General features: G+C 40.4%; 1 protein-coding gene across 6 annotated transcripts in view; it reads left to right on the top strand.

The window, feature by feature from the left end:
• Window positions 1-27,242, top strand: part of LOC145442780 (uncharacterized) — a 290,597-nt gene that overhangs the window by 70,698 nt on the left and 192,657 nt on the right. For 2 of the 6 annotated variants that reach the window (XM_080320764.1, XM_080320765.1), the window contains exons 6-12: window positions 2,104-2,286; window positions 10,026-10,208; window positions 10,787-10,966; window positions 17,982-18,164; window positions 18,743-18,922; window positions 24,359-24,541; window positions 25,119-25,298. In XM_080320764.1, the coding sequence (XP_080176890.1) occupies window positions 2,104-2,286; window positions 10,026-10,208; window positions 10,787-10,966; window positions 17,982-18,164; window positions 18,743-18,922; window positions 24,359-24,541; window positions 25,119-25,298 (1,272 nt within the window). Of the gene's footprint in view, window positions 1-2,103; window positions 3,010-10,025; window positions 10,209-10,786; window positions 10,967-17,981; window positions 18,165-18,742; window positions 18,923-24,358; window positions 24,542-25,118; window positions 25,299-27,242 lie in introns of those variants that run through there. The other 4 variants (XM_080320769.1, XM_080320766.1, XM_080320768.1 and 1 more) reach the window with 4 other exon arrangements.

Raw genomic sequence — 27,242 nt, 5'->3', positions numbered from 1 at the left:
CCTGTCTATAGTAATCTAGAGCAGTGCTCTTCAACCTTTTTCGACGTGGTACACCCTTTTAACGTTTGCTCAAAACTCGTACACCCCTATTCATTAGGGGTCTTCAAAAATGATAAAATTGTTGGGTTACCTAACTTCAGCCTACACACCAAATTTGGTTCAATTCCAACCAGTAGCCGCCTTGCTACGGTAGAAGAAAGTTTCTATTTATTATATAAAAATAAATAACGAAAAATTTGAAATTTTTCTGTTCACCCCATGAAAGTATTATGTTGTCTATAAAAACGATGTTCTTCAAATTTGGTTCGATTCCGACCAGTAGAAGCGGAGTTATTGCCGTCAAAAAATTTGGATTTGAATAAAATAGAATTTGGTCACAGAGTCTATTCGCAGCCAGTTAGGCCCTCCGCCACGCAAATTGGAATTTATTTAGTGTCAGAGCAAAAACAGCATGACATTATGAACGATAATCAACCTAAATGTAACAGTATTGGGGAGAGAGTAGGTAAAGCTACTGCTGCAGAAGCGGTAATTCAGATCAGCGATGATAGCAGGCGCACCAGCCTACTGCGTATCAGGCCTGCCCCACGCACAGTCGATAGCAGCACATGGGCTGCAAGAGATGTCAGTAACCTCAGATCGTTTGCCGCTATACACAGTCTATTGTCGCTAATTTACATCACTGATAACAAAATGCTAAATTGCAAATGTATGGCGAAATATTGGACATACAATCGGCATTTTAAAACAAAAGGGTTTCGATTTCAACAGGGAAGCTGTTTCGACCCTGGCTGGCTACGTGACCTACGTCACTTCATTTATGTGCATTGCGGTATTTATTAACGTCGGGTAGGAAGTACAGATTCAAAAAGTCTGAGCTATCGCGGCGGTTTCCTCAAAAGTCACTAAAAGACAAATGACTAGCTGAACACATGTTTGTTAACTGCATACTATCCAACACCTAACGGATTGGTCTATTGCCGACGGCTAAATGAATTGAAAAAATATTTGCTTAATGCATCACCGTGAAGCGGTGTAAAGCATCACACTTGAGATAACATCGTACCATATTGCTCATTAACCTGTGCGTCAACCTGTACTGACCCATAAACCTGCCTTTGTGATAGCTAGCCATCGGCTCATTGTAATTCGGATCTGGTACACCCCTGTACACCCCATCCGAGTGGTACACCCTTTGCAAATTCTGGTACACCCTAGGGTGTACGACAACCCCGGTTGAAGAGCACTGATCTAGAGTCTGTCAGGCGTCAGTAGCATCGGACGCATCAGCGAAGACATAGGTGCCGCCGTCCCAGCTTGTGGCGTCATAATGAATACTTGTCAATTGTCGATAACATCATAGTTGCACTAGAACGCACTATAATCCATGCCATTGCTGTGCAATGCATTAAAATTAAGGCCTGCTGGTAAATTATGTGAAATCGGCAGATATGGTTGTTGCATATATAATAGCATGTTATGAAATACGTTGGAGCCGGAGCTACACCTAAAATAACGGGCTCCAGCTCCGGCTTCGGCTGAAATTTATGTGGAGCTCCGGCTCCGGTTCCAGTTCCGGTGAAAATGCACGGCTCCGGGGCTCCGGCTCCAGCTCCAAAGCCCTGGTCATAACTGCTAAAAGCGCAACTAGAACTAGTACTACTCATTTTTCAAAACCAGCATCTGGAACTGAAACTAGACCTGACGACTTTCAAAAATTAATACACCTCAGAATATAGTACACATTTTTTTGTTAGTTTATTTATATGCTGTTATATAACTATCGTGTCGTAGGCATATCGTTGGTATCGGTGGTGACGTCAATATTTATCCATGTCCTGGTAATGATTTTGGATAACTGTACCGCAAAACGCTGTATCCACTTCATTTTCTACAATGAATGAATGCCTGTCAATATAGTGGCTTCGGGAATAGATTTGAAAAATTTGCCGTGTTCTGTGTAATCAGTTTAGGATTTACTCCGAACTAGCTGTCAACCAGCATTAGGGGTAAAGAATTCACACTAATAGTTATAAATGACACATATTGCAAAATTTGCATGTACCATTTTCACTGTGACTGATTGGATAATATTATGTACAGATGGTTGGACAGCCTGGAGCGAATACACCACATGTTCCGCATCCTGCGGAAATGGGCAAATCAGCAGGTCCAGGAGATGCGTGGATCTTGCTACTAATATCGATTCGCCATCCCTATCAAGCTGTCCCGATCCACTAAATTGGGGAGCTCTCCAAACCAAGCCGTGCAACGTGGCACCTTGCTGTTAGTACATGATTCGTATTCATGGTTTACGATAGTATTGCACTTATCACCTGCTGTGAAGTTATAAAAACTACTTGATGTTCAGAATGTATAACTACCAATACAACTAGAACTTGTCACTTTTCAAAACTAGACACTAGAACTACAATTTAATGACCTTTGAAATCTGAACTAAAACACCTAAATAGATTCAATTCAGAAGCTTTCCACATGACATCAGTGTAAGTGTGATATGGAAGGGGTTTCGAACCCAAAAAGCAACCCACTGGCTTCTTCACAGTTTGTCCTGATGACTCTAACCTAACAATGGCTGCAAGGAAATCACACAACAGAAAACTGGTATCACGATTCAGGCCAAAACGACAACACATGTTTTCTAGTTGTTTGACGACCAAAATTTATGAAATGCACAACGAGAGCTAGAATTACTCAAGAAACGAGTAGTTAGTTAACGAATAATTAACTAGACTGCTAGTTTGTACAATTCTGACGTAGTGTTTTACGTTAATGCTATGGATGCTAGCCTGAAACTGCTAAATTGTGATTCCTGGACCCAATGGACCATTTATACGCAATGTTCGGAAACGTGCGGCAACGGTCAGTCCTTCAGAACCAGGCGATGCGCTGCCAGTGATGGCCCACACGCTCCGTCCCTGTCTGAATGTTCGGATCCATCCAACGCTGGTGCTTTCCAATCGCGAGCATGTAACATTGAACCATGCTGTGAGTAGTGTAACACGTTTATATTGGTAATATATTTCGATTGAATCTAATTTTTCATATCCATATATAATTGGATAGTATATTCATATTGAAATGAACCCGAATATTTTAGGCTGACACTCGTCAAGGGTAATCGTCAGCGACCAGTAGAGAATTAGAAATAACATTGTCTATCAACAATCGTATCACAAAATATTGAATTTCTGTACCTCCAAGAAGCTCCGCAAATGTCAATATATATATAAATACGAACTTTTATGATTTCAATCACACCATTTCGCATACGAATTTATAATAACCTGCGGGAGATCGTGTGCCGCTGTTCAGTCGATTCTCGCTAATTGGGGGCACTGAAACGGCAGTGATAGTTGGTTTCATCCTGGAAATTCTCATTTAGAGACTATTTTCCACACAGATTACGTCAAATACCCCCTCCTCCTTTGAGCTACAGAAAGGAGCAAATGACACTTATCTCATCATCGAAGATTAGTGGGCTCAAATTTAACACGCTTTCCGACACTTTTCAGTACTATTTACTGTCCCTTGCTATCATTTTCAGAAATTTCAGTTCATGGGTGTATTAAGGATGCTAAAAAATGGATGATATAGCTAGACAGATAAAAAGTCCGAATGACCTAGATTTGTTCTGCTGCATATATTACGAGAACACATTTAACATGGAGCGATTAAATATGTGAAATTTCACTAAGTGCACTTACAAGGAGTAGCCTACTTTGATATCACGTTTGGAGATCACGATAAACGCTGAGCACCGCAAACGGTTCGCCAGCATGAGACTGAAACTTCGCTTTCATGGACTCGGGATGAAGTCTAAAGCAGCGGTTCTCAACATTTTTGTCTTCGCGGATCCCTTTTGGACCGTCGTGGATTCCAACGGTCCCTTTCAAGTTCTCGTTCAAAATATGACCTCATTTACCGTGCTACCGTTATCTGCCTAGTGCATATATTAATTGTAGGCTAGTGATAAACAGCCAAAAAGGACCTTATTTAAAATAACACCACACAATATGTAGAAATTAGATAGACTTTTATCATTTCTTAGCGGATTCTGCAGCGGTATTTATTATCTTGGGAGTACGCGTCTTCGATTTGATATGAACGAGTGCCGAAAATCTATTTCGATAAAGATGGGTGGTGGAGAATGTAGCCTAATATAAACGAATACCCCTTCCGACGAAAGTTTTGGTGTGAGTGTTTAATGAACACATCACGTCAAGCTTGTTCATATCCATCCAGCATCTCATCTTGAAGTTATACAGTGATCATTTTCTATTCTTTTATTGGGACAGATTAGGAATAAAATTCTGGAATTTTTATTATAAACGACTGTCAACTAATTTTCTGCGACTGACAACTCCACATCCAAAATGTTTTGTAAACATTTCGAAGCTACAGTGTTTGACCTTGCTACTTCCAACATTCCTTTTCTGCACAAACCCAAACAAAACATCTCTAAACAGGAATATATTTGCATTGGCAGGCTATTGGGAATTTGACAATCAAAATGAGTTTGCACAGTAGGATGTTTCATCTCAGGCGACCATTTTAATGACGTGAGTCCTAAAGTCTTAGCAATTGTGAAGCGAAACTGTCTCACGCTTTCTCTAATTGAATAAATACAAATTTGGTTATCAATCATTTTAGAACTTTAGAAGCCCCCCAAAATGCATCGCGGACCCCTTGTTGAGAACCACGGGGCTTAATGATGCAATTTGTAATCCCTGTAGTTTTGTGCGAGAAAAAGAGCCACCATGATGATTGATGTTTTTACATCGATGAGATCGTCGCTTCCATGAAAACCTGGGAAATATGAGTGAAGAAAAGAGGTGGAAGGTTTCTCCTATTACACCGTGTAACACGATTTTCGTCCCCGGGTTCTAATTGATATTTCCTGATCACTCTCACCTAGAATCTTCCAAAAATCAATATAGTTCATTGCAAACTTTGATTTTGTGGTTAGGATAGTGATTTTTTGAATTTGTTAGTATGTGCAATATTGTGCATGGTTATACTGATTAGCCCAATAGGAAATGGATATTTACCAAACTGCCTTTGATCGCTCCAAGTCCATTTTTAATGGCATCGACCAAGAAGTTATATTCTATAAATGCCTTTACTTAAACACTTCGACGCGTTAGTCGTAGGCTATCGATTGCTTTTTCGCAAAGCAAATTAGAACCAACTTTTGACCATTTTTCTGTCTGGCATAGGGTTAATTCTGACTTTGCACAATAATAGGCAACGAATTAGAACTTTTGTTATTAAAATCAAATCACAAAGCACAGGCATTTGGTACATTGAAATTTGCACATAACTGTATTAACTGTATCCGAATTAATACCATCGTTAAATGTACAGAATGGTTAATAACCCTTTTTTTAATTAGAGAAATCACGAGACAGTTTCGCGCCATAACTAGGGCTTTGGAGCAGCAGTAAATTTTAATTGCTTCAGCTCCGGAGCTTTCTTCTATCACACACCCAGTCAACAAAATGGGATGCGATCACCCGGCGTATCATGCGCATTCGATGTCAAAATGATGCCTAAAAAAAAAACAATTTTCGCACTTTAGCTGCAGACTCATTAACCCGTTGTTGCCGTTCATTAACCCTCTCGCTACTGCAGCTTACAACCGCTATTAGCCTTATCGCTACCTGAATCATTGTTGCTTTCTGGCATACATACTGACCCTTATGTTTGTAAGATATCACAATTTGACAATATATTTCATTATAGTTCTAGTTATAATAAAGTCCACCACGAGCATACATATGATCATACATACATGATACCGGTCAAATGAAGACAGACAGCCATATAAAATGCATAAAACGACATATTGATTTCAGTCGAGATACAAAGAGATCTTCTTTCCAGGACAAGTTTGATACAACTATTCCTGCTCTTGAATTGAAATGCAGACAAAATCTGGTTTATCAAACAAGTCTGAGCCTCGGCGGGAAGAATAGGACCAAACAACGCTGAGCTGCAATCAGCAGCCTATTCACTGTGTGGCACGCTAGCTTCATTCAGAGCCCAATTGTGAATGATTTCTCCCAAGTTCAGGCTCGGCGTAGTCTCTGATCTCCGGGTAATTCCACTGGCCTCATATTTGTGCGATGTACTGTGAGCCAGATATCTTTAGCAGTGATAATCGGCTGACCATGGCTATTGTCGCTGCAGGTTGAACCAATGCTTAGAGGATGATATTTTGTGAACTGCTGCCTTCGCCAACGCTGCATTCTTTTCAATTCACCATCAGACTTATACTGATATTTGGGCATATCGCAATCACTTCATGGCCTCAGTCTCCATCGTAAAATAAAGGCTAAATATAGCAACAAAATAACTCGTGGATCAACTGAAATGAGTATCACAAATTTAATCAGAAATTATTACAAGAGTATTAGGCTGTAGCCTACAGTTGAAATGTCAACCGTTGTAACGAACATACATGATTGTAAATTCAGGCACAGATATAGCAGACAGACAAAATAAATTGGTTGAGCATATCCCATGTTTCGTTAATATACATACCTTAATGAATGCACTAACAAATGATGTCTAAGCCATAACCACAACACGCCAAGATTCGGTGACCGGAACCGACACTCTTCCGCGGTTTAGCAATAAAATATCAACGGACCAGTAGCACGCATTACGTTCAGAGCACTAATAACTTGACAAGTATCACGCTATTCACTGCCGCCAATCTGAAATTTCAGGACACGGAAAAGTCAAAGTAACCATTTATATCAAGTCCTATTTTAGAAGCCTAACGCAAACAAGCAAGTAATGTGCTGGACTGCTATTCGAAACACCATTTGATTATCAATACACATCTAAGCAAGCATGCACAAAATGTCAATAATAGCCCGAAATATATCTTGCTCAACTTATCTTAACGAAGAACTTCATTCATATTCCCTTCCAACGCTATAATCTCCGATATACAATTCGCCAGTAAGGACGGAATATATATTTATTAACTTTGAAAATATTACCCACTTGGCGCGGCTAGTCGACCGCGGACTCGTTCGTCAATCGCATGTACCCCTTTAGCCGAAAAGGCTCGCCATTCCTGGTCTATATATATTACTAATCTACCCATAGGTTAGTTATCTATAGTAATCTGGAGTCTGTCAGACGTCAGTAGCAACGGACGCAGCAACGAAGACATAGGTGCCGCCATGCCGGCTTGTGACGTCATAATAAATACTTGTCAATTGTCGATAACATCATAGTTGCACTAGAACGCACTATACTCCATGCCATTGCTGTGCACTGCATTAAAATTCAGGCCTACTGGTAAATTATGTGAAATCAGCAGATATGGTTGTTGCATATATAATAGCATCTTATGAAATACGTCGAAGCCGGAGCTACACCTCAAATAACGGGCTCCAGCTCCGGCTCCGGCTGAAATTTATGTGGAGCTCCGGCTCCAGTTCCGGTGAAAATGCACGGCTCCAGGGCTCCAGCTCCTTGCTCCGGCTCCGGCTCTAAAGCCCTGGCCATAACTGCTAAAAGCGCAACAAGAACTAGTACTACTCATTTTTCAAAACCAGCATCTGGAACTAAAACTAGACGTGACGACTTTAAAAAATTATTACACCTCAGGATATAGTACAAACATTTTGTTAGTTTATTTATCGGCTGTTATATAACTATCGTGTCGTAGCAGTGGCGGCTCGTGACAATATCGGGTGGTGGGGCAAGGGCCGCAAGCGACTTGTTATCAATATGACGTCACAGTAGCGTTTTTCAACGTTCATGATGGTCACATGAATTTCCCGTAAACAATGATTTTGGGATTTTTGGTGCGCTTTCACACGCTCTGACAAATGCTTCAGATCGCGATAACCAATTTTGTTCCAACAAGAGCCACTGCTTCCGGTACCGGCACTGTCGAATAAAAGACAGTAAAAGCAAAACAAGGCGTTTTTATCCTCGCTATAAGTAAGCAATTCATTTTTATCGAAATGCGCTGAAGAAAAGGCACGAGTGCGTTTTCCTCCGGCGTACGATTGGACCAATGGGCAATTTCTAGGCTGATACGGACCTAGTCGCTTTACCTTTAATTTTTGCTCTAAAGGCAGCTGGCTAAACGGCGTACGGAGCAAAGATTCAACACGATTCATGTTCGCACTTGACCTGACTACTTATCTGCAGAAATGGAAATGACTATAAATCGAGAGATTGCGTATGCCTTACTGGAAAGGTCAACGAGTTCGGACACATACGCAATTGTTATCTCATAGATTGGACAAGGAAATGTCATATTGAATCCAAAACATCATTCTGAAGAACTACGGATAGCAGCCTCGGAAATTCGGTCCCGGTACAGCTTGGAAGATTTTGACCTTGAGGCTGGAGATTGTCACACGACACATACGGCTTACGGTCTATAGTGTCTACTGTCTATATGTCTGCTGCAAAATCGCCTTCGGAAAATATATTACCGAATAAATACGTGGATGAAAGCCGAAAACTTGGTACACTTTTACATGAAATCATCGAGAAGTAGCCTCATGACCGTTATCGGTATGGTACACTGTCAAAATTAATACGAATTGATCAACGCCAAATTTTGCGTAAAATTTACTGAGGAATAGGCTGATCAAGCGATAAGCTGTTAGCCGCCACCGAAAACGAAACAGCTATCGCGCTTGACAGGGGTTGTAATTGTGAGCAAATGGCCCGAAGGCCACCATTCCACGGTGAAATTGACATTGGAGAATATAAAATAAAACTAAATATTTGAATGCAAACCGAGGATGTTAGTAAACTGTTTCATGATATCATCATCTCATCACCTATCTCAGTATGGAACACAGATACACCGGCTTTTGCGTGAAATCCGCAATGCGTTAGGTAGGCTAAGTGTCAGATCAGCGCACATCTCTACCATACTCGAACTTGATAACGAAATTGCTGCCCTAATCATTGAGTGCCAACCTTGAGACTTGGCACAGCGTTCGAATCAAGACATACCATGTAAAAGCTCAAGACGGATCTAGCTAAGGAGCATCGTTAAAATTAATGGAGACCAATACCGGCTTTGCGTGAAATATGTTTGCGATACATGACGGATCAGCACACACTCGACTTTGGAAACGGAATTACTACCCTAAACTTTGAGTAGAAACCCTGAAACTTAGGACAGTATTAAATACCACCATCACGACATGACATACCAAGTTTCAAGAATTATCATGGTGTGAAACACCATCAAAATCGACCTATACCAGCAAAGGTCGACTCAACGCATATCACGGTATCCGAGTTCAGATATAGATACGATTGTTACATCACACCTTAGGGGCGACAGGCATATATGCCCCGGTTGCTCGGCCATTTTACGAATAGGAGAGAGTATATCACCGTTTCTTAATTGTGCGCGGCTTTGAGAGAATAGATAGTGAAAGCTTGTTATGAGCGCTACCGGGGCAAGCCCCGGCTAGGCATTCACAAAGCGAAAACACAGAAGAGAATTCGATTTTCGCAGAGACTTCTCTATGTATGGGCATTTGCAAGCGAAAGCACAAGAAGAACGCGGGTTTCGCTGTGATCTCGGTATATATTGAGCGCGGTGCGTCTATAAATGGTTAAATTGTTATTGAACAGAATTTTAGGTGGGGCAATGCCCCAGTTGCCCTATAGGACGAGCCGCCACTGTGTCGTAGGTATATCTCTGGTATCGGTGGTGACGTCAATATTTCTCCATGTCCTGGTAATGATTTTGGATAACTGTACCGCAAAACGCTGTATCCACTTCATTTTCTACAATGAATGAATGCCTGTCAATATAGTGGCTTCGGGAATATATTTGAAAAATTTGCCGTGTTCTGTGTAATGAGTTTAGGATTTACTCCGAACTAGCTGTCAACCAGCATTAGGGGTAAAGATTTCACACTAATAGTTATAAATGGCACATATTGCAAAATTTGCATGTACCATTTTCACTGTGACTGATTGGATAATATTATGTACAGATGGTTGGACAGCCTGGAGCGAATACACCACATGTTCCGCATCCTGCGGAAATGGGCAAATCAGCAGGTCCAGGAGATGCGTGGATCTTGCTACTAATATCGATTCGCCATCCCTATCAAGCTGTCCCGATCCACTAAATTGGGGAGCTCTCCAAACCAAGCCGTGCAACGTGGCACCTTGCTGTCAGTACATGATTCGTATTCATGGTTTACGATAGTATTGCACTTATCACCTGCTGTGAAGTTATAAAAACTACTTGATGTTCAGAATGTATAACTACCAATACAACTAGAACTTGTCACTTTTCAAAACTAGACACTAGAACTACAATTTAATGACCTTTGAAATCTGAACTAAAACACCTAAATAGATTCAATTCTGAAGCTTTCCACATGACATCAGTGTAAGTGTGATATGGAAGGGGTTTCGAACCCAAAAAGCAACCCACTGGCTTCTTCACAGTTTGTCCTGATGACTCTAACCTATTAATGGCTGCAAGAAAATCACACAACAGAACACTCGTATCACGATTCAGGCCAAAACGACAACACATGTTTTCTAGTTGTTTGACGACCAAAATTTATGAAATGCACAACGAGAGCTAGAATTACTCAAGAAACGAGTAGTTAGTTAACGAATAATTAACTAGACTGCTAGTTTGTACAATTCTGACGTACTGTTTTACGTTAATGCTATGGATGCTAGCCTGAAACTGCTAAATTGTGAGTCAGCCTTAAAACATCTCAATTCAATATTGCAGATTCCTGGACCCAATGGACCATTTATACGGAATGTTCGGAAACGTGCGGCAACGGTCAGTCCTTCAGAACCAGGCGATGCGCTGCCAGTGATGGCCCAGATGCTCGGTCCCTGTCTGAATGTTCGGATCCATCCAACGCTGGTGCTTTCCAATCGCGAGCATGTAACCTTGAACCATGCTGTGAGTAGTGTAACACGTTTATATTGGTAATATATTTCGATTGAATCTAATTTTTCATATCCATATATAATTGGATAGTATATTCATATTGAAATGAACCCGAATATTTTAGGCTGACACTCGTCAAGGGTAATCGTCAGCAACCAGTAGAGAATTAGAAATAACATTGTCTATCAACAATCGTATCACAAAATATTGAATTTCTGTACCTCCAAGAAGCTCCGCAAATGTCAATATATATATAAATACGAACTTTTATGATCTCAATCACACCATTTCGCATACGAATTTATAATAACCTGCGGGAGATCGTGTGCCGCTGTTCAGTCGATTCTCGCTAATTGGGGGCACTGAAACGGCAGTGATAGTTGGTTTCATCCTGAAAATTCTCATTTAGAGACTATTTTCCACACAGATTACGTCAAATACCCCCTCCTCCTTTGAGCTACAGAAAGGCGCAAATGACACTTATCTCATCATCGAAGATTAGTGGGCTCAAATTTAACACGCTTTCCGACACTTTTCAGTACTATTTACTGTCCCTTGCTATCATTTTCAGAAATTTCAGTTCATGGGTGTATTAAGGATGCTAAAAAATGGATGATATAGCTAGACAGATAAAAAGTCCGAATGACCTAGATTTGTTCTGCTGCATATATTACGAGAACACATTTAACATGGAGCGATTAAATATGTGAAATTTCACTAAGTGCACTTACAAGGAGTAGCCTACTTTGATATCACGTTTGGAGATCACGATAAACGCTGAGCACCGCAAACGGTTCGCCAGCATGAGACTGAAACTTCGCTTTCATGGACTCGGGATGAAGTCTAAAGCAGCGGTTCTCAACATTTTTGTCTTCGCGGATCCCTTTTGGACCGTCGTGGATTCCAACGGTCCCTTTCAAGTTCTCGTTCAAAATATGACCTCATTTACCGTGCTACCGTTATCTGCCTAGTGCATATATTAATTGTAGGCTAGTGATAAACAGCCAAAAAGGACCTTATTTAAAATAACACCACACAATATGTAGAAATTAGATAGACTTTTATCATTTCTTAGCGGATTCTGCAGCGGTATTTATTATCTTGGGAGTACGCGTCTTCGATTTGATATGAACGAGTGCCGAAAATCTATTTCGATAAAGATGGGTGGTGGAGAATGTAGCCTAATATAAACGAATACCCCTTCCGACGAAAGTTTTGGTGTGAGTGTTTAATGAACACATCACGTCAAGCTTGTTCATATCCATCCAGCATCTCATCTTGAAGTTATACAGTGATCATTTTCTATTCTTTTATTGGGACAGATTAGGAATAAAATTCTGGAATTTTTATTATAAACGACTGTCAACTAATTTTCTGCGACTGACAACTCCACATCCAAAATGTTTTGTAAACATTTCGAAGTCACAGTGTTTGACCTTGCTACTTCCAACATTCCTTTTCTGCACAAACCCAAACAAAACATCTCTAAACAGGAATATATTTGCATTGGCAGGCTATTGGGAATTTGACAATCAAAATGAGTTTGCACAGTAGGATGTTTCATCTCAGGCGACCATTTTAATGACGTGAGTCCTAAAGTCTTAGCAATTGTGAAGCGAAACTGTCTCACGCTTTCTCTAATTGAATAAATACAAATTTGGTTATCAATCATTTTAGAACTTTAGAAGCCCCCCAAAATGCATCGCGGACCCCTTGTTGAGAACCACGGGGCTTAATGATGCAATTTGTAATCCCTGTAGTTTTGTGCGAGAAAAAGAGCCACCATGATGATTGATGTTTTTACATCGATGAGATCGTCGCTTCCATGAAAACCTGGGAAATATGAGTGAAGAAAAGAGGTGGAAGGTTTCTCCTATTACACCGTGTAACACGATTTTCGTCCCCGGGTTCTAATTGATATTTCCTGATCACTCTCACCTAGAATCTTCCAAAAATCAATATAGTTCATTGCAAACTTTGATTTTGTGGTTAGGATAGTGATTTTTTGAATTTGTTAGTATGTGCAATATTGTGCATGGTTATACTGATTAGCCCAATAGGAAATGGATATTTACCAAACTGCCTTTGATCGCTCCAAGTCCATTTTTAATGGCATCGACCAAGAAGTTATATTCTATAAATGCCTTCACTTAAACACTTCGACGCGTTAGTCGTAGGCTATCGATTGCTTTTTCGCAAAGCAAATTAGAACCAACTTTTGACCATTTTTCTGTCTGGCATAGGGTTAATTCTGACTTTGCACAATAATAGGCAACGAATTAGAACTTTTGTTATTAAAATCAAATCACAAAGCACAGGCATTTGGTACATTGAAATTTGCACATAACTGTATTAACTGTATCCGAATTAATACCATCGTTAAATGTACAGAATGGTTAATAACCCTTTCTTTAATTAGAGAAATCACGAGACAGTTTCGCGCCATAACCAGGGCTTTGGAGCAGCAGTAAATTTTAATTGCTTCAGCTCCGGAGCTTTCTTCTATCACACACCCAGTCAACAAAATGGGATGCGATCACCCGGCGTATCATGCGCATTCGATGTCAAAATGATGCCTAAAAAGAAACAATTTTCGCACTTTAGCTGCAGACTCATTAACCCGTTGTTGCCGTTCATTAACCCTCTCGCTACTGCAGCTTACAACCGCTATTAGCCTTATCGCTACCTGAATCATTGTTGCTTTCTGGCATACATACTGACCCTTATGTTTGTAAGATATCACAATTTGACAATATATTTCATTATAGTTCTAGTTATAATAAAGTCCACCACGAGCATACATATGATCATACATACATGATACCGGTCAAATGAAGACAGACAGCCATATAAAATGCATAAAACGACATATTGATTTCAGTCGAGATACAGAGAGATCTTCTTTCCAGGACAAGTTTGATACAACTATTCCTGCTCTTGAATTGAAATGCAGACAAAATCTGGTTTATCAAACAAGTCTGAGCCTCGGCGGGAAGAATAGGACCAAACAACGCTGAGCTGCAATCAGCAGCCTATTCACTGTGTGGCACGCTAGCTTCATTCAGAGCCCAATTGTGAATGATTTCTCCCAAGTTCAGGCTCGGCGTAGTCTCTGATCTCCGGGTAATTCCACTGGCCTCATATTTGTGCGATGTACTGTGAGCCAGATATCTTCAGCAGTGATAATCGGCTGACCATGGCTATTGTCGCTGCAGGTTGAACCAATGCTTAGAGGATGATATTTTGTGAACTGCTGCCTTCGCCAACGCTGCATTCTTTTCAATTCACCATCAGACTTATACTGATATTTGGGCATATCGCAATCACTTCATGGCCTCAGTCTCCATCGTAAAATAAAGGCTAAATATAGCAACAAAATAACTCGTGGATCAACTGAAATGAGTATCACAAATTTAATCAGAAATTATTACAAGAGTATTAGGCTGTAGCCTACAGTTGAAATGTCAACCGTTGTAACGAACATACATGATTGTAAATTCAGGCACAGATATAGCAGACAGACAAAATAAATTGGTTGAGCATATCCCATGTTTCGTTAATATACATACCTTAATGAATGCACTAACAAATGATGTCTAAGCCATAACCACAACACGCCAAGATTCGGTGACCGGAACCGACACTCTTCCGCGGTTTAGCAATAAAATATCAACGGACCAGTAGCACGCATTACGTTCAGAGCACTAATAACTTGACAAGTATCACGCTATTCACTGCCGCCAATCTGAAATTTCAGGACACGGAAAAGTCAAAGTAACCATTTATATCAAGTCCTATTTTAGAAGCCTAACGCAAACAAGCAAGTAATGTGCTGGACTGCTATTCGAAACACCATTTGATTATCAATACACATCTAAGCAAGCATGCACAAAATGTCAATAATAGCCCGAAATATATCTTGCTCAACTTATCTTAACGAAGAACTTCATTCATATTCCCTTCCAACGCTATAATCTCCGATATACAATTCGCCAGTAAGGACGGAATATATATTTATTAACTTTGAAAATATTACCCACTTGGCGCGGCTAGTCGACCGCGGACTCGTTCGTCAATCGCATGTACCCCTTTAGCCGAAAAGGCTCGCCATTCCTGGTCTATATATATTACTAATCTACCCATAGGTTAGTTATCTATAGTAATCTGGAGTCTGTCAGACGTCAGTAGCAACGGACGCAGCAACGAAGACATAGGTGCCGCCATGCCGGCTTGTGACGTCATAATAAATACTTGTCAATTGTCGATAACATCATAGTTGCACTAGAACGCACTATACTCCATGCCATTGCTGTGCACTGCATTAAAATTCAGGCCTACTGGTAAATTATGTGAAATCAGCAGATATGGTTGTTGCATATATAATAGCATCTTATGAAATACGTCGAAGCCGGAGCTACACCTCAAATAACGGGCTCCAGCTCCGGCTCCGGCTGAAATTTATGTGGAGCTCCGGCTCCAGTTCCGGTGAAAATGCACGGCTCCAGGGCTCCAGCTCCTTGCTCCGGCTCCGGCTCTAAAGCCCTGGCCATAACTGCTAAAAGCGCAACAAGAACTAGTACTACTCATTTTTCAAAACCAGCATCTGGAACTAAAACTAGACGTGACGACTTTAAAAAATTATTACACCTCAGGATATAGTACAAACATTTTGTTAGTTTATTTATCGGCTGTTATATAACTATCGTGTCGTAGCAGTGGCGGCTCGTGACAATATCGGGTGGTGGGGCAAGGGCCGCAAGCGACTTGTTATCAATATGACGTCACAGTAGCGTTTTTCAACGTTCATGATGGTCACATGAATTTCCCGTAAACAATGATTTTGGGATTTTTGGTGCGCTTTCACACGCTCTGACAAATGCTTCAGATCGCGATAACCAATTTTGTTCCAACAAGAGCCACTGCTTCCGGTACCGGCACTGTCGAATAAAAGACAGTAAAAGCAAAACAAGGCGTTTTTATCCTCGCTATAAGTAAGCAATTCATTTTTATCGAAATGCGCTGAAGAAAAGGCACGAGTGCGTTTTCCTCCGGCGTACGATTGGACCAATGGGCAATTTCTAGGCTGATACGGACCTAGTCGCTTTACCTTTAATTTTTGCTCTAAAGGCAGCTGGCTAAACGGCGTACGGAGCAAAGATTCAACACGATTCATGTTCGCACTTGACCTGACTACTTATCTGCAGAAATGGAAATGACTATAAATCGAGAGATTGCGTATGCCTTACTGGAAAGGTCAACGAGTTCGGACACATACGCAATTGTTATCTCATAGATTGGACAAGGAAATGTCATATTGAATCCAAAACATCATTCTGAAGAACTACGGATAGCAGCCTCGGAAATTCGGTCCCGGTACAGCTTGGAAGATTTTGACCTTGAGGCTGGAGATTGTCACACGACACATACGGCTTACGGTCTATAGTGTCTACTGTCTATATGTCTGCTGCAAAATCGCCTTCGGAAAATATATTACCGAATAAATACGTGGATGAAAGCCGAAAACTTGGTACACTTTTACATGAAATCATCGAGAAGTAGCCTCATGACCGTTATCGGTATGGTACACTGTCAAAATTAATACGAATTGATCAACGCCAAATTTTGCGTAAAATTTACTGAGGAATAGGCTGATCAAGCGATAAGCTGTTAGCCGCCACCGAAAACGAAACAGCTATCGCGCTTGACAGGGGTTGTAATTGTGAGCAAATGGCCCGAAGGCCACCATTCCACGGTGAAATTGACATTGGAGAATATAAAATAAAACTAAATATTTGAATGCAAACCGAGGATGTTAGTAAACTGTTTCATGATATCATCATCTCATCACCTATCTCAGTATGGAACACAGATACACCGGCTTTTGCGTGAAATCCGCAATGCGTTAGGTAGGCTAAGTGTCAGATCAGCGCACATCTCTACCATACTCGAACTTGATAACGAAATTGCTGCCCTAATCATTGAGTGCCAACCTTGAGACTTGGCACAGCGTTCGAATCAAGACATACCATGTAAAAGCTCAAGACGGATCTAGCTAAGGAGCATCGTTAAAATTAATGGAGACCAATACCGGCTTTGCGTGAAATATGTTTGCGATACATGACGGATCAGCACACACTCGACTTTGGAAACGGAATTACTACCCTAAACTTTGAGTAGAAACCCTGAAACTTAGGACAGTATTAAATACCACCATCACGACATGACATACCAAGTTTCAAGAATTATCATGGTGTGAAACACCATCAAAATCGACCTATACCAGCAAAGGTCGACTCAACGCATATCACGGTATCCGAGTTCAGATATAGATACGATTGTTACATCACACCTTAGGGGCGACAGGCATATATGCCCCGGTTGCTCGGCCATTTTACGAATAGGAGAGAGTATATCACCGTTTCTTAATTGTGCGCGGCTTTGAGAGAATAGATAGTGAAAGCTTGTTATGAGCGCTACCGGGGCAAGCCCCGGCTAGGCATTCACAAAGCGAAAACACAGAAGAGAATTCGATTTTCGCAGAGACTTCTCTATGTATGGGCATTTGCAAGCGAAAGCACAAGAAGAAAGCGGGTTTCGCTGTGATCTCGGTATATATTGAGCGCGGTGCGTCTATAAATGGTTAAATTGTTATTGAACAGAATTTTAGGTGGGGCAATGCCCCAGTTGCCCTATAGGACGAGCCGCCACTGTGTCGTAGGTATATCTCTGGTATCGGTGGTGACGTCAATATTTCTCCATGTCCTGGTAATGATTTTGGATAACTGTACCGCAAAACGCTGTATCCACTTCATTTTCTACAATGAATGAATGCCTGTCAATATAGTGGCTTCGGGAATATATTTGAAAAATTTGCCGTGTTCTGTGTAATGAGTTTAGGATTTACTCCGAACTAGCTGTCAACCAGCATTAGGGGTAAAGATTTCACACTAATAGTTATAAATGGCACATATTGCAAAATTTGCATGTACCATTTTCACTGTGACTGATTGGATAATATTATGTACAGATGGTTGGACAGCCTGGAGCGAATACACCACATGTTCCGCATCCTGCGGAAATGGGCAAATCAGCAGGTCCAGGAGATGCGTGGATCTTGCTACTAATATCGATTCGCCATCCCTATCAAGCTGTCCCGATCCACTAAATTGGGGAGCTCTCCAAACCAAGCCGTGCAACGTGGCACCTTGCTGTCAGTACATGATTCGTATTCATGGTTTACGATAGTATTGCACTTATCACCTGCTGTGAAGTTATAAAAACTACTTGATGTTCAGAATGTATAACTACCAATACAACTAGAACTTGTCACTTTTCAAAACTAGACACTAGAACTACAATTTAATGACCTTTGAAATCTGAACTAAAACACCTAAATAGATTCAATTCTGAAGCTTTCCACATGACATCAGTGTAAGTGTGATATGGAAGGGGTTTCGAACCCAAAAAGCAACCCACTGGCTTCTTCACAGTTTGTCCTGATGACTCTAACCTATTAATGGCTGCAAGAAAATCACACAACAGAACACTCGTATCACGATTCAGGCCAAAACGACAACACATGTTTTCTAGTTGTTTGACGACCAAAATTTATGAAATGCACAACGAGAGCTAGAATTACTCAAGAAACGAGTAGTTAGTTAACGAATAATTAACTAGACTGCTAGTTTGTACAATTCTGACGTACTGTTTTACGTTAATGCTATGGATGCTAGCCTGAAACTGCTAAATTGTGAGTCAGCCTTAAAACATCTCAATTCAATATTGCAGATTCCTGGACCCAATGGACCATTTATACGCAATGTTCGGAAACGTGCGGCAACGGTCAGTCCTTCAGAACCAGGCGATGCGCTGCCAGTGATGGCCCAGATGCTCGGTCCCTGTCTGAATGTTCGGATCCATCCAACGCTGGTGCTTTCCAATCGCGAGCATGTAACCTTGAACCATGCTGTGAGTAGTGTAACACGTTTATATTGGTAATATATTTCGATTGAATCTAATTTTTCATATCCATATATAATTGGATAGTATATTCATATTGAAATGAACCCGAATATTTTAGGCTGACACTCGTCAAGGGTAATCGTCAGCGACCAGTAGAGAATTAGAAATAACATTGTCTATCAACAATCGTATCACAAAATATTGAATTTCTGTACCTCCAAGAAGCTCCGCAAATGTCAATATATATATAAATACGAACTTTTATGATTTCAATCACACCATTTCGCATACGAATTTATAATAACCTGCGGGAGATCGTGTGCCGCTGTTCAGTCGATTCTCGCTAATTGGGGGCACTGAAACGGCAGTGATAGTTGGTTTCATCCTGAAAATTCTCATTTAGAGACTATTTTCCACACAGATTACGTCAAATACCCCCTCCTCCTTTGAGCTACAGAAAGGCGCAAATGACACTTATCTCATCATCGAAGATTAGTGGGCTCAAATTTAACACGCTTTCCGACACTTTTCAGTACTATTTACTGTCCCTTGCTATCATTTTCGGAAATTTCAGTTCATGGGTGTATTAAGGATGCTAAAAAATGGATGATATAGCTAGACAGATAAAAAGTCCGAATGACCTAGATTTGTTCTGCTGCATATATTACGAGAACACATTTAACATGGAGCGATTAAATATGTGAAATTTCACTAAGTGCACTTACAAGGAGTAGCCTACTTTGATATCACGTTTGGAGATCACGATAAACGCTGAGCACCGCAAACGGTTCGCCAGCATGAGACTGAAACTTCGCTTTCATGGACTCGGGATGAAGTCTAAAGCAGCGGTTCTCAACATTTTTGTCTTCGCGGATCCCTTTTGGACCGTCGTGGATTCCAACGGTCCCTTTCAAGTTCTCGTTCAAAATATGACCTCATTTACCGTGCTACCGTTATCTGCCTAGTGCATATATTAATTGTAGGCTAGTGATAAACAGCCAAAAAGGACCTTATTTAAAATAACACCACACAATATGTAGAAATTAGATAGACTTTTATCATTTCTTAGCGGATTCTGCAGCGGTATTTATTATCTTGGGAGTACGCGTCTTCGATTTGATATGAACGAGTGCCGAAAATCTATTTCGATAAAGATGGGTGGTGGAGAATGTAGCCTAATATAAACGAATACCCCTTCCGACGAAAGTTTTGGTGTGAGTGTTTAATGAACACATCACGTCAAGCTTGTTCATATCCATCCAGCATCTCATCTTGAAGTTATACAGTGATCATTTTCTATTCTTTTATTGGGACAGATTAGGAATAAAATTCTGGAATTTTTATTATAAACGACTGTCAACTAATTTTCTGCGACTGACAACTCCACATCCAAAATGTTTTGTAAACATTTCGAAGTCACAGTGTTTGACCTTGCTACTTCCAACATTCCTTTTCTGCACAAACCCAAACAAAACATCTCTAAACAGGAATATATTTGCATTGGCAGGCTATTGGGAATTTGACAATCAAAATGAGTTTGCACAGTAGGATGTTTCATCTCAGGCGACCATTTTAATGACGTGAGTCCTAAAGTCTTAGCAATTGTGAAGCGAAACTGTCTCACGCTTTCTCTAATTGAATAAATACAAATTTGGTTATCAATCATTTTAGAACTTTAGAAGCCCCCCAAAATGCATCGCGGACCCCTTGTTGAGAACCACGGGGCTTAATGATGCAATTTGTAATCCCTGTAGTTTTGTGCGAGAAAAAGAGCCACCATGATGATTGATGTTTTTACATCGATGAGATCGTCGCTTCCATGAAAACCTGGGAAATATGAGTGAAGAAAAGAGGTGGAAGGTTTCTCCTATTACACCGTGTAACACGATTTTCGTCCCCGGGTTCTAATTGATATTTCCTGATCACTCTCACCTAGAATCTTCCAAAAATCAATATAGTTCATTGCAAACTTTGATTTTGTGGTTAGGATAGTGATTTTTTGAATTTGTTAGTATGTGCAATATTGTGCATGGTTATACTGATTAGCCCAATAGGAAATGGATATTTACCAAACTGCCTTTGATCGCTCCCAGTCCATTTTTAATGGCATCGACCAAGAAGTTATATTCTATAAATGCCTTCACTTAAATACTTCGACGCGTTAGTCGTAGGCTATCGATTGCTTTTTCGCAAAGCAAATTAGAACCAACTTTTGACCATTTTTCTGTCTGGCATAGGGTTAATTCTGACTTTGCACAATAATAGGCAACGAATTAGAACTTTTGTTATTAAAATCAAATCACAAAGCACAGGCATTTGGTACATTGAAATTTGCACATAACTGTATTAACTGTATCCGAATTAATACCATCGTTAAATGTACAGAATGGTTAATAACCCTTTTTTTAATTAGAGAAATCACGAGACAGTTTCGCGCCATAACCAGGGCTTTGGAGCAGCAGTAAATTTTAATTGCTTCAGCTCCGGAGCTTTCTTCTATCACACACCCAGTCAACAAAATGGGATGCGATCACCCGGCGTATCATGCGCATTCGATGTCAAAATGATGCCTAAAAAGAAACAATTTTCGCACTTTAGCTGCAGACTCATTAACCCGTTGTTGCCGTTCATTAACCCTCTCGCTACTGCAGCTTACAACCGCTATTAGCCTTATCGCTACCTGAATCATTGTTGCTTTCTGGCATACATACTGACCCTTATGTTTGTAAGATATCACAATTTGACAATATATTTCATTATAGTTCTAGTTATAATAAAGTCCACCACGAGCATACATATGATCATACATACATGATACCGGTCAAATGAAGACAGACAGCCATATAAAATGCATAAAACGACATATTGATTTCAGTCGAGATACAGAGAGATCTTCTTTCCAGGACAAGTTTGATACAACTATTCCTGCTCTTGAATTGAAATGCAGACAAAATCTGGTTTATCAAACAAGTCTGAGCCTCGGCGGGAAGAATAGGACCAAACAACGCTGAGCTGCAATCAGCAGCCTATTCACTGTGTGGCACGCTAGCTTCATTCAGAGCCCAATTGTGAATGATTTCTCCCAAGTTCAGGCTCGGCGTAGTCTCTGATCTCCGGGTAATTCCACTGGCCTCATATTTGTGCGATGTACTGTGAGCCAGATATCTTTAGCAGTGATAATCGGCTGACCATGGCTATTGTCGCTGCAGGTTGAACCAATGCTTAGAGGATGATATTTTGTGAACTGCTGCCTTTGCCAACGCTGCATTCTTTTCAATTCACCATCAGACTTATACTGATATTTGGGCATATCGCAATCACTTCATGGCCTCAGTCTCCATCGTAAAATAAAGGCTAAATATAGCAACAAAATAACTCGTGGATCAACTGAAATGAGTATCACAAATTTAATCAGAAATTATTACAAGAGTATTAGGCTGTAGCCTACAGTTGAAATGTCAACCGTTGTAACGAACATACATGATTGTAAATTCAGGCACAGATATAGCAGACAGACAAAATAAATTGGTTGAGCATATCCCATGTTTCGTTAATATACATACCTTAATGAATGCACTAACAAATGATGTCTAAGCCATAACCACAACACGCCAAGATTCGGTGACCGGAACCGACACTCTTCCGCGGTTTAGCAATAAAATATCAACGGACCAGTAGCACGCATTACGTTCAGAGCACTAATAACTTGACAAGTATCACGCTATTCACTGCCGCCAATCTGAAATTTCAGGACACGGAAAAGTCAAAGTAACCATTTATATCAAGTCCTATTTTAGAAGCCTAACGCAAACAAGCAAGTAATGTGCTGGACTGCTATTCGAAACACCATTTGACTATCAATACACATCTAAGCAAGCATGCACAAAATGTCAATAATAGCCCGAAATATATCTTGCTCAACTTATCTCAACGAAGAACTTCATTCATATTCCCTTCCAACGCTATAATCTCCGATATACAATTCGCCAGTAAGGACGGAATATATATTTATTAACTTTGAAAATATTACCCACTTGGCGCGGCTAGTCGACCGCGCACTCGTTCGTCAATTGCATGTACCCCTTTAGCCGAAAAGGTTCGCCATTCCTGGTCTATATATATTACTTAGGCTTACCATACGTCCTCTTTTTTGACTTTTTTGAAAGTGTCCTCGGATGACGCCCTTTTGTCCTCTTTTTTTGAGATTTTGTCCTCTTTTTTGAAAATTTAGGCAGATTTAGAGCAAATTGCGAGTGATATGCCGCATATTAGTACTGAAGTGAAGCTCCGGGGGGTATTTTGGAGTGAAAACGGTGATTTTAGCTCTGAGCGAAAAGATGACCTTTTTTTTTTTTTTAGTCATCCATTCGGCAAAGTGGAGTAAAAAATGTTATTTTGAGCTCTGGGCGGAAGTGATGACCTTTTTTTTAGTCAACCGATCACGAAGTGGGAAAAATTAACCGGTTTTTGAGAATTTGACTCCGGATTTGCCAGTTGCAAATTTCTGAAAAAGTGTCCTCTTTTTTGATTTCCAAAATATGGTAAGCCTAATATTACTAATCTACCCATAGGTTAGTTATCTATAGTAATCTAGAGTCTGTCAGACGTCAGTAGCAACGGACGCAGCAACGAAGACATAGGTGCCGCCGTGCCGGCTTGTGACGTCACAATAAATACTTGTCAATTGTCGATAACATCATAGTTGCACTAGAACGCACTATACTCCATGCCATTGCTGTGCACTGCATTAAAATTCAGGCCTGCTGGTAAATTATGTGAAATCAGCAGATATGGTTGTTGCATATATAATAGCATCTTATGAAATACGTCGGAGCCGGAGCTACACTTCAAATAACGGGCTCCAGCTCCGGCTGAAATTTATGTGGAGCTGCGGCTCCGGTTTCGGTGAAAATGCACGGCTCCAAGGCTCCAGCTCCTTGCTCCGGCTCCGGCTCCAAAGCCCTGTCCATAACTGCTAAAAGCGCAACAAGAACTAGTACTACTCATTTTTCAAAACCAGCATCTGGAACTAAAACTAGACGTGACGACTTTAAAAAATTATTACACCTCAGGATATAGTACAAACTTTTTGTTAGTTTATTTATCGGCTGTTATATAACTATCGTGTCGTAGGTATATCGTTGGTATCGGTGGTGACGTCAATATTTCTCCATGTTCTGGTAATGATTTTGGATAACTGTACCGCAAAACGCTGTGTCCACTTCATATTCGACAATGGATGAATGCCTCTCAATATAGTTGCTTCGGGAATATATTTGAAAAATTTGCTGTGTTCTGTGTAATGAGTTTAGGATTTACTCCGAACTAGCTGTCAACCAGCATTAGGAGTAAAGATTTCACACTAATAGTTATAAATGGCACATATTGCAAAATTTGCATGTACCATTTTCACTGTGACTGATTGGATAATATTATGTACAGATGGTTGGACAGCCTGGAGCGAATACACCACATGTTCCGCATCCTGCGGAAATGGGCAAATCAGCAGGTCCAGGAGATGCGTGGATCTTGCTACTAATATCGATTCGCCATCCCTATCAAGCTGTCCCGATCCACTAAATTGGGGAGCTCTCCAACCAAAGCCGTGCAACGTGGCACCTTGCTGTTAGTACATGATTCGTATTCATGGTTTACGATAGTATTGCACTTATCACCTGCTGTGAAGTTATAAAAACTACTTGATGTTCAGAATGTATAACTACCAATACAACTAGAACTTGTCACTTTTCAAAACTGGACACTAGAACTACAACTAATGACCTTTGAAATCTGAACTAAAACACCTAAATAGATTCGATTCTGAAGCTTTCCACATGACAGCAGTGTAAGTGTGATATGGAAGGTGTTTCGAACCCAAAAAGCAACCCACTGGCTTCTTCACAGTTTGTCCTGATGACTCTAACCTAACAATGGCTGCAATAAAATCACACAACAGAACACTGGTATCACGATTCAGGCCAAAACGACAACACATGTTTTCTAGTTGTTTGACGACCAAAATTTATGAAATGCACAACGAGAGCTAGAATTACTCAAGAAACGAGTAGTTAGTTAACGAATAATTAACTAGACTGCTAGTTTGTACAATTCTGACGTACTGTTTTACGTTAATGCTATGGATGCTAGCCTGAAACTGCTAAATTGTGTGTCAGCCTTAAAACATCTCAATTCAATAATGCAGATTCCTGGACCCAATGGACCATCTATACGCAATGTTCGGAAACGTGCGGCAACGGTCAGTCCTTCAGAAGCAGGCGATGCGCTGCCAGTGATGGCCCAGATGCTCCGTCCCTGTCTGAATGTTCGGATCCATCCAACGCTGGTGCTTTCCAATCGCGAGCATGTAACCTTGAACCATGCTGTGAGTAGTGTAACACGTTTATATTGGTAATATATTTCGATTGAATCTAATTTTTCATATCCATATATAATTGGATAGTATATTCATATTGAAATGAACCCGGATATTTTAGGCTGACACTCGTCAAGGGTAATCGTCAGCGACCAGTAGGGAATTGGAAATAACATTGTCTATCAACAATCGTATCACAAAATATTGAATTTCTGTACCTCCAAGAAGCTCCGCAAATGTCAATATATATATAAATATGAACTTTTATGATTTCAATCACACCATTTCGCATACGAATTTATAATAACCTGCGGGAGATCGCGTGCCGCTGTTCAGTCGATTCTCGCTAATTGGGGGCACTGAAACGGCACTGATAGTTGGTTTCATCCTGAAAATTCTCATTTAGAGACTATTTTCCACACAGATTACGTCAATTACCCCCTCCTCCTATGAGCTACAGAAAGGGGCAAATGACACTTATCCCATCATCGAAGATTAGTGGGCTCAAATTTAACACGCTTTCCGACACTTTTCAGTACTATTTACTGTCCCTTGCTATCATTTTCAGAAATTTCAGTTCATGGGTGTATTAAGGATGCTAAAAAATGGATGATATAGCTAGACAGATAAAAAGTCTTAATGACATAGATTTGTTCTGCTGCATATATTACGAGAACACATTTAACATGGAGCGAATAAATATGTGAAATTTCACTAAGTGCAATTACAAGGAGTAGCCTACTTTGATTTGACGTTTGGAGATCACGATAAACGCCGAGCACCGCAAACGGTTCGCCAGCATGAGACTGAAACTTCGCTTTCATGGACTCGGGATGAAGTCTAAAGCAGCGGTTCTCAACATTTTTGTTTTCGCGGATCCCTTTTGGACCGTCGTGGATCCCAACGGTCCCTTTCAAGTTCTCGTTCAAAATATGACCTCATTTACCGTGCTACCGTTATCTGCCTAGTGCATATATTAATTGTAGGCTAGTAATAAACAGCCAAAAACGACCTTATTTAAAATAACACCACACAATATGTAGAAATTAGATAGACTATTATCATTTCTTAGCGGATTCTGCAGCGGTATTTGTTATCATGGGAGTACGCGTCTTCGATTTGATATGAACGAGTGCCGAAAATCTATTCCGATAAAGATGGGTGGCGGAGAATGTAGCCTAATATGAACGCGTAACCCTTCCGACGAAAGTTTTGGTGTGAGTTTTTAATGAACATATCACGTCAAGCTTGGTCATATCTATCCAGCATCTCATCGTGAAGTTATACAGTGGTCATTTTCTATTCTTTCATTGGGACAGATTGGGAAAAAAATTCTGGAACTTTTATTATAAACTACTGTCATCTAATTTTCTGCGACTGACAACTCCACATCCAAAATGTTTTGTAAACATTTCGAAGTCACCGTGTTTGACCTTGCTACTTCCAACATTTCTTTTCTGCACAAACCCAAACAAAACATCTCTAAACGGGAATGTATTTGCATTGGCAGGCTATTGGGAATTTGACAATTAAAATGAGTTTGCACAGTAGGATATTTCATCTCAGGCGACCATTTTAATGATGTGAGTCCTAAAGTCTTAGCAATTGTGAAGCGAAACTGTCTCACGCTTTCTCTACTTAAATAAATACAAATTTGGTTATCAATCATTTTAGAACTTAAGAAGCCTCCCAAAATGCTTCGCGGACTCCCTGTTGAGAACCAAGGGGCTTAATGATGCAATTTGTAATCCCCGCAGTTTTTTGCGAGACAGAGAGCCACCATGATGATTGATGTTTTTACATGGATGAGATCGTTGCTTCCCCGAAAACCTGGAAAATATAAGTGAGGAAAGAGGTGGAAGGTTTCTCCTGTTTAACCGTGTAACACGATTTTCGTTCCCGGGTTCTAATTGATATTTCCAGATCACTCTCACCTAGAATCTTCCAAAAATC

This window comes from Botryllus schlosseri, chromosome 7, assembly GCF_051294905.1.
Source record: "Botryllus schlosseri isolate E-star chromosome 7, Bs_hap1, whole genome shotgun sequence".
Taxonomy (NCBI): domain Eukaryota; kingdom Metazoa; phylum Chordata; class Ascidiacea; order Stolidobranchia; family Styelidae; genus Botryllus; species Botryllus schlosseri.
Note: the sequence above shows the minus strand (reverse complement) of the source record. Positions and strands in the feature narration are given on the sequence as shown.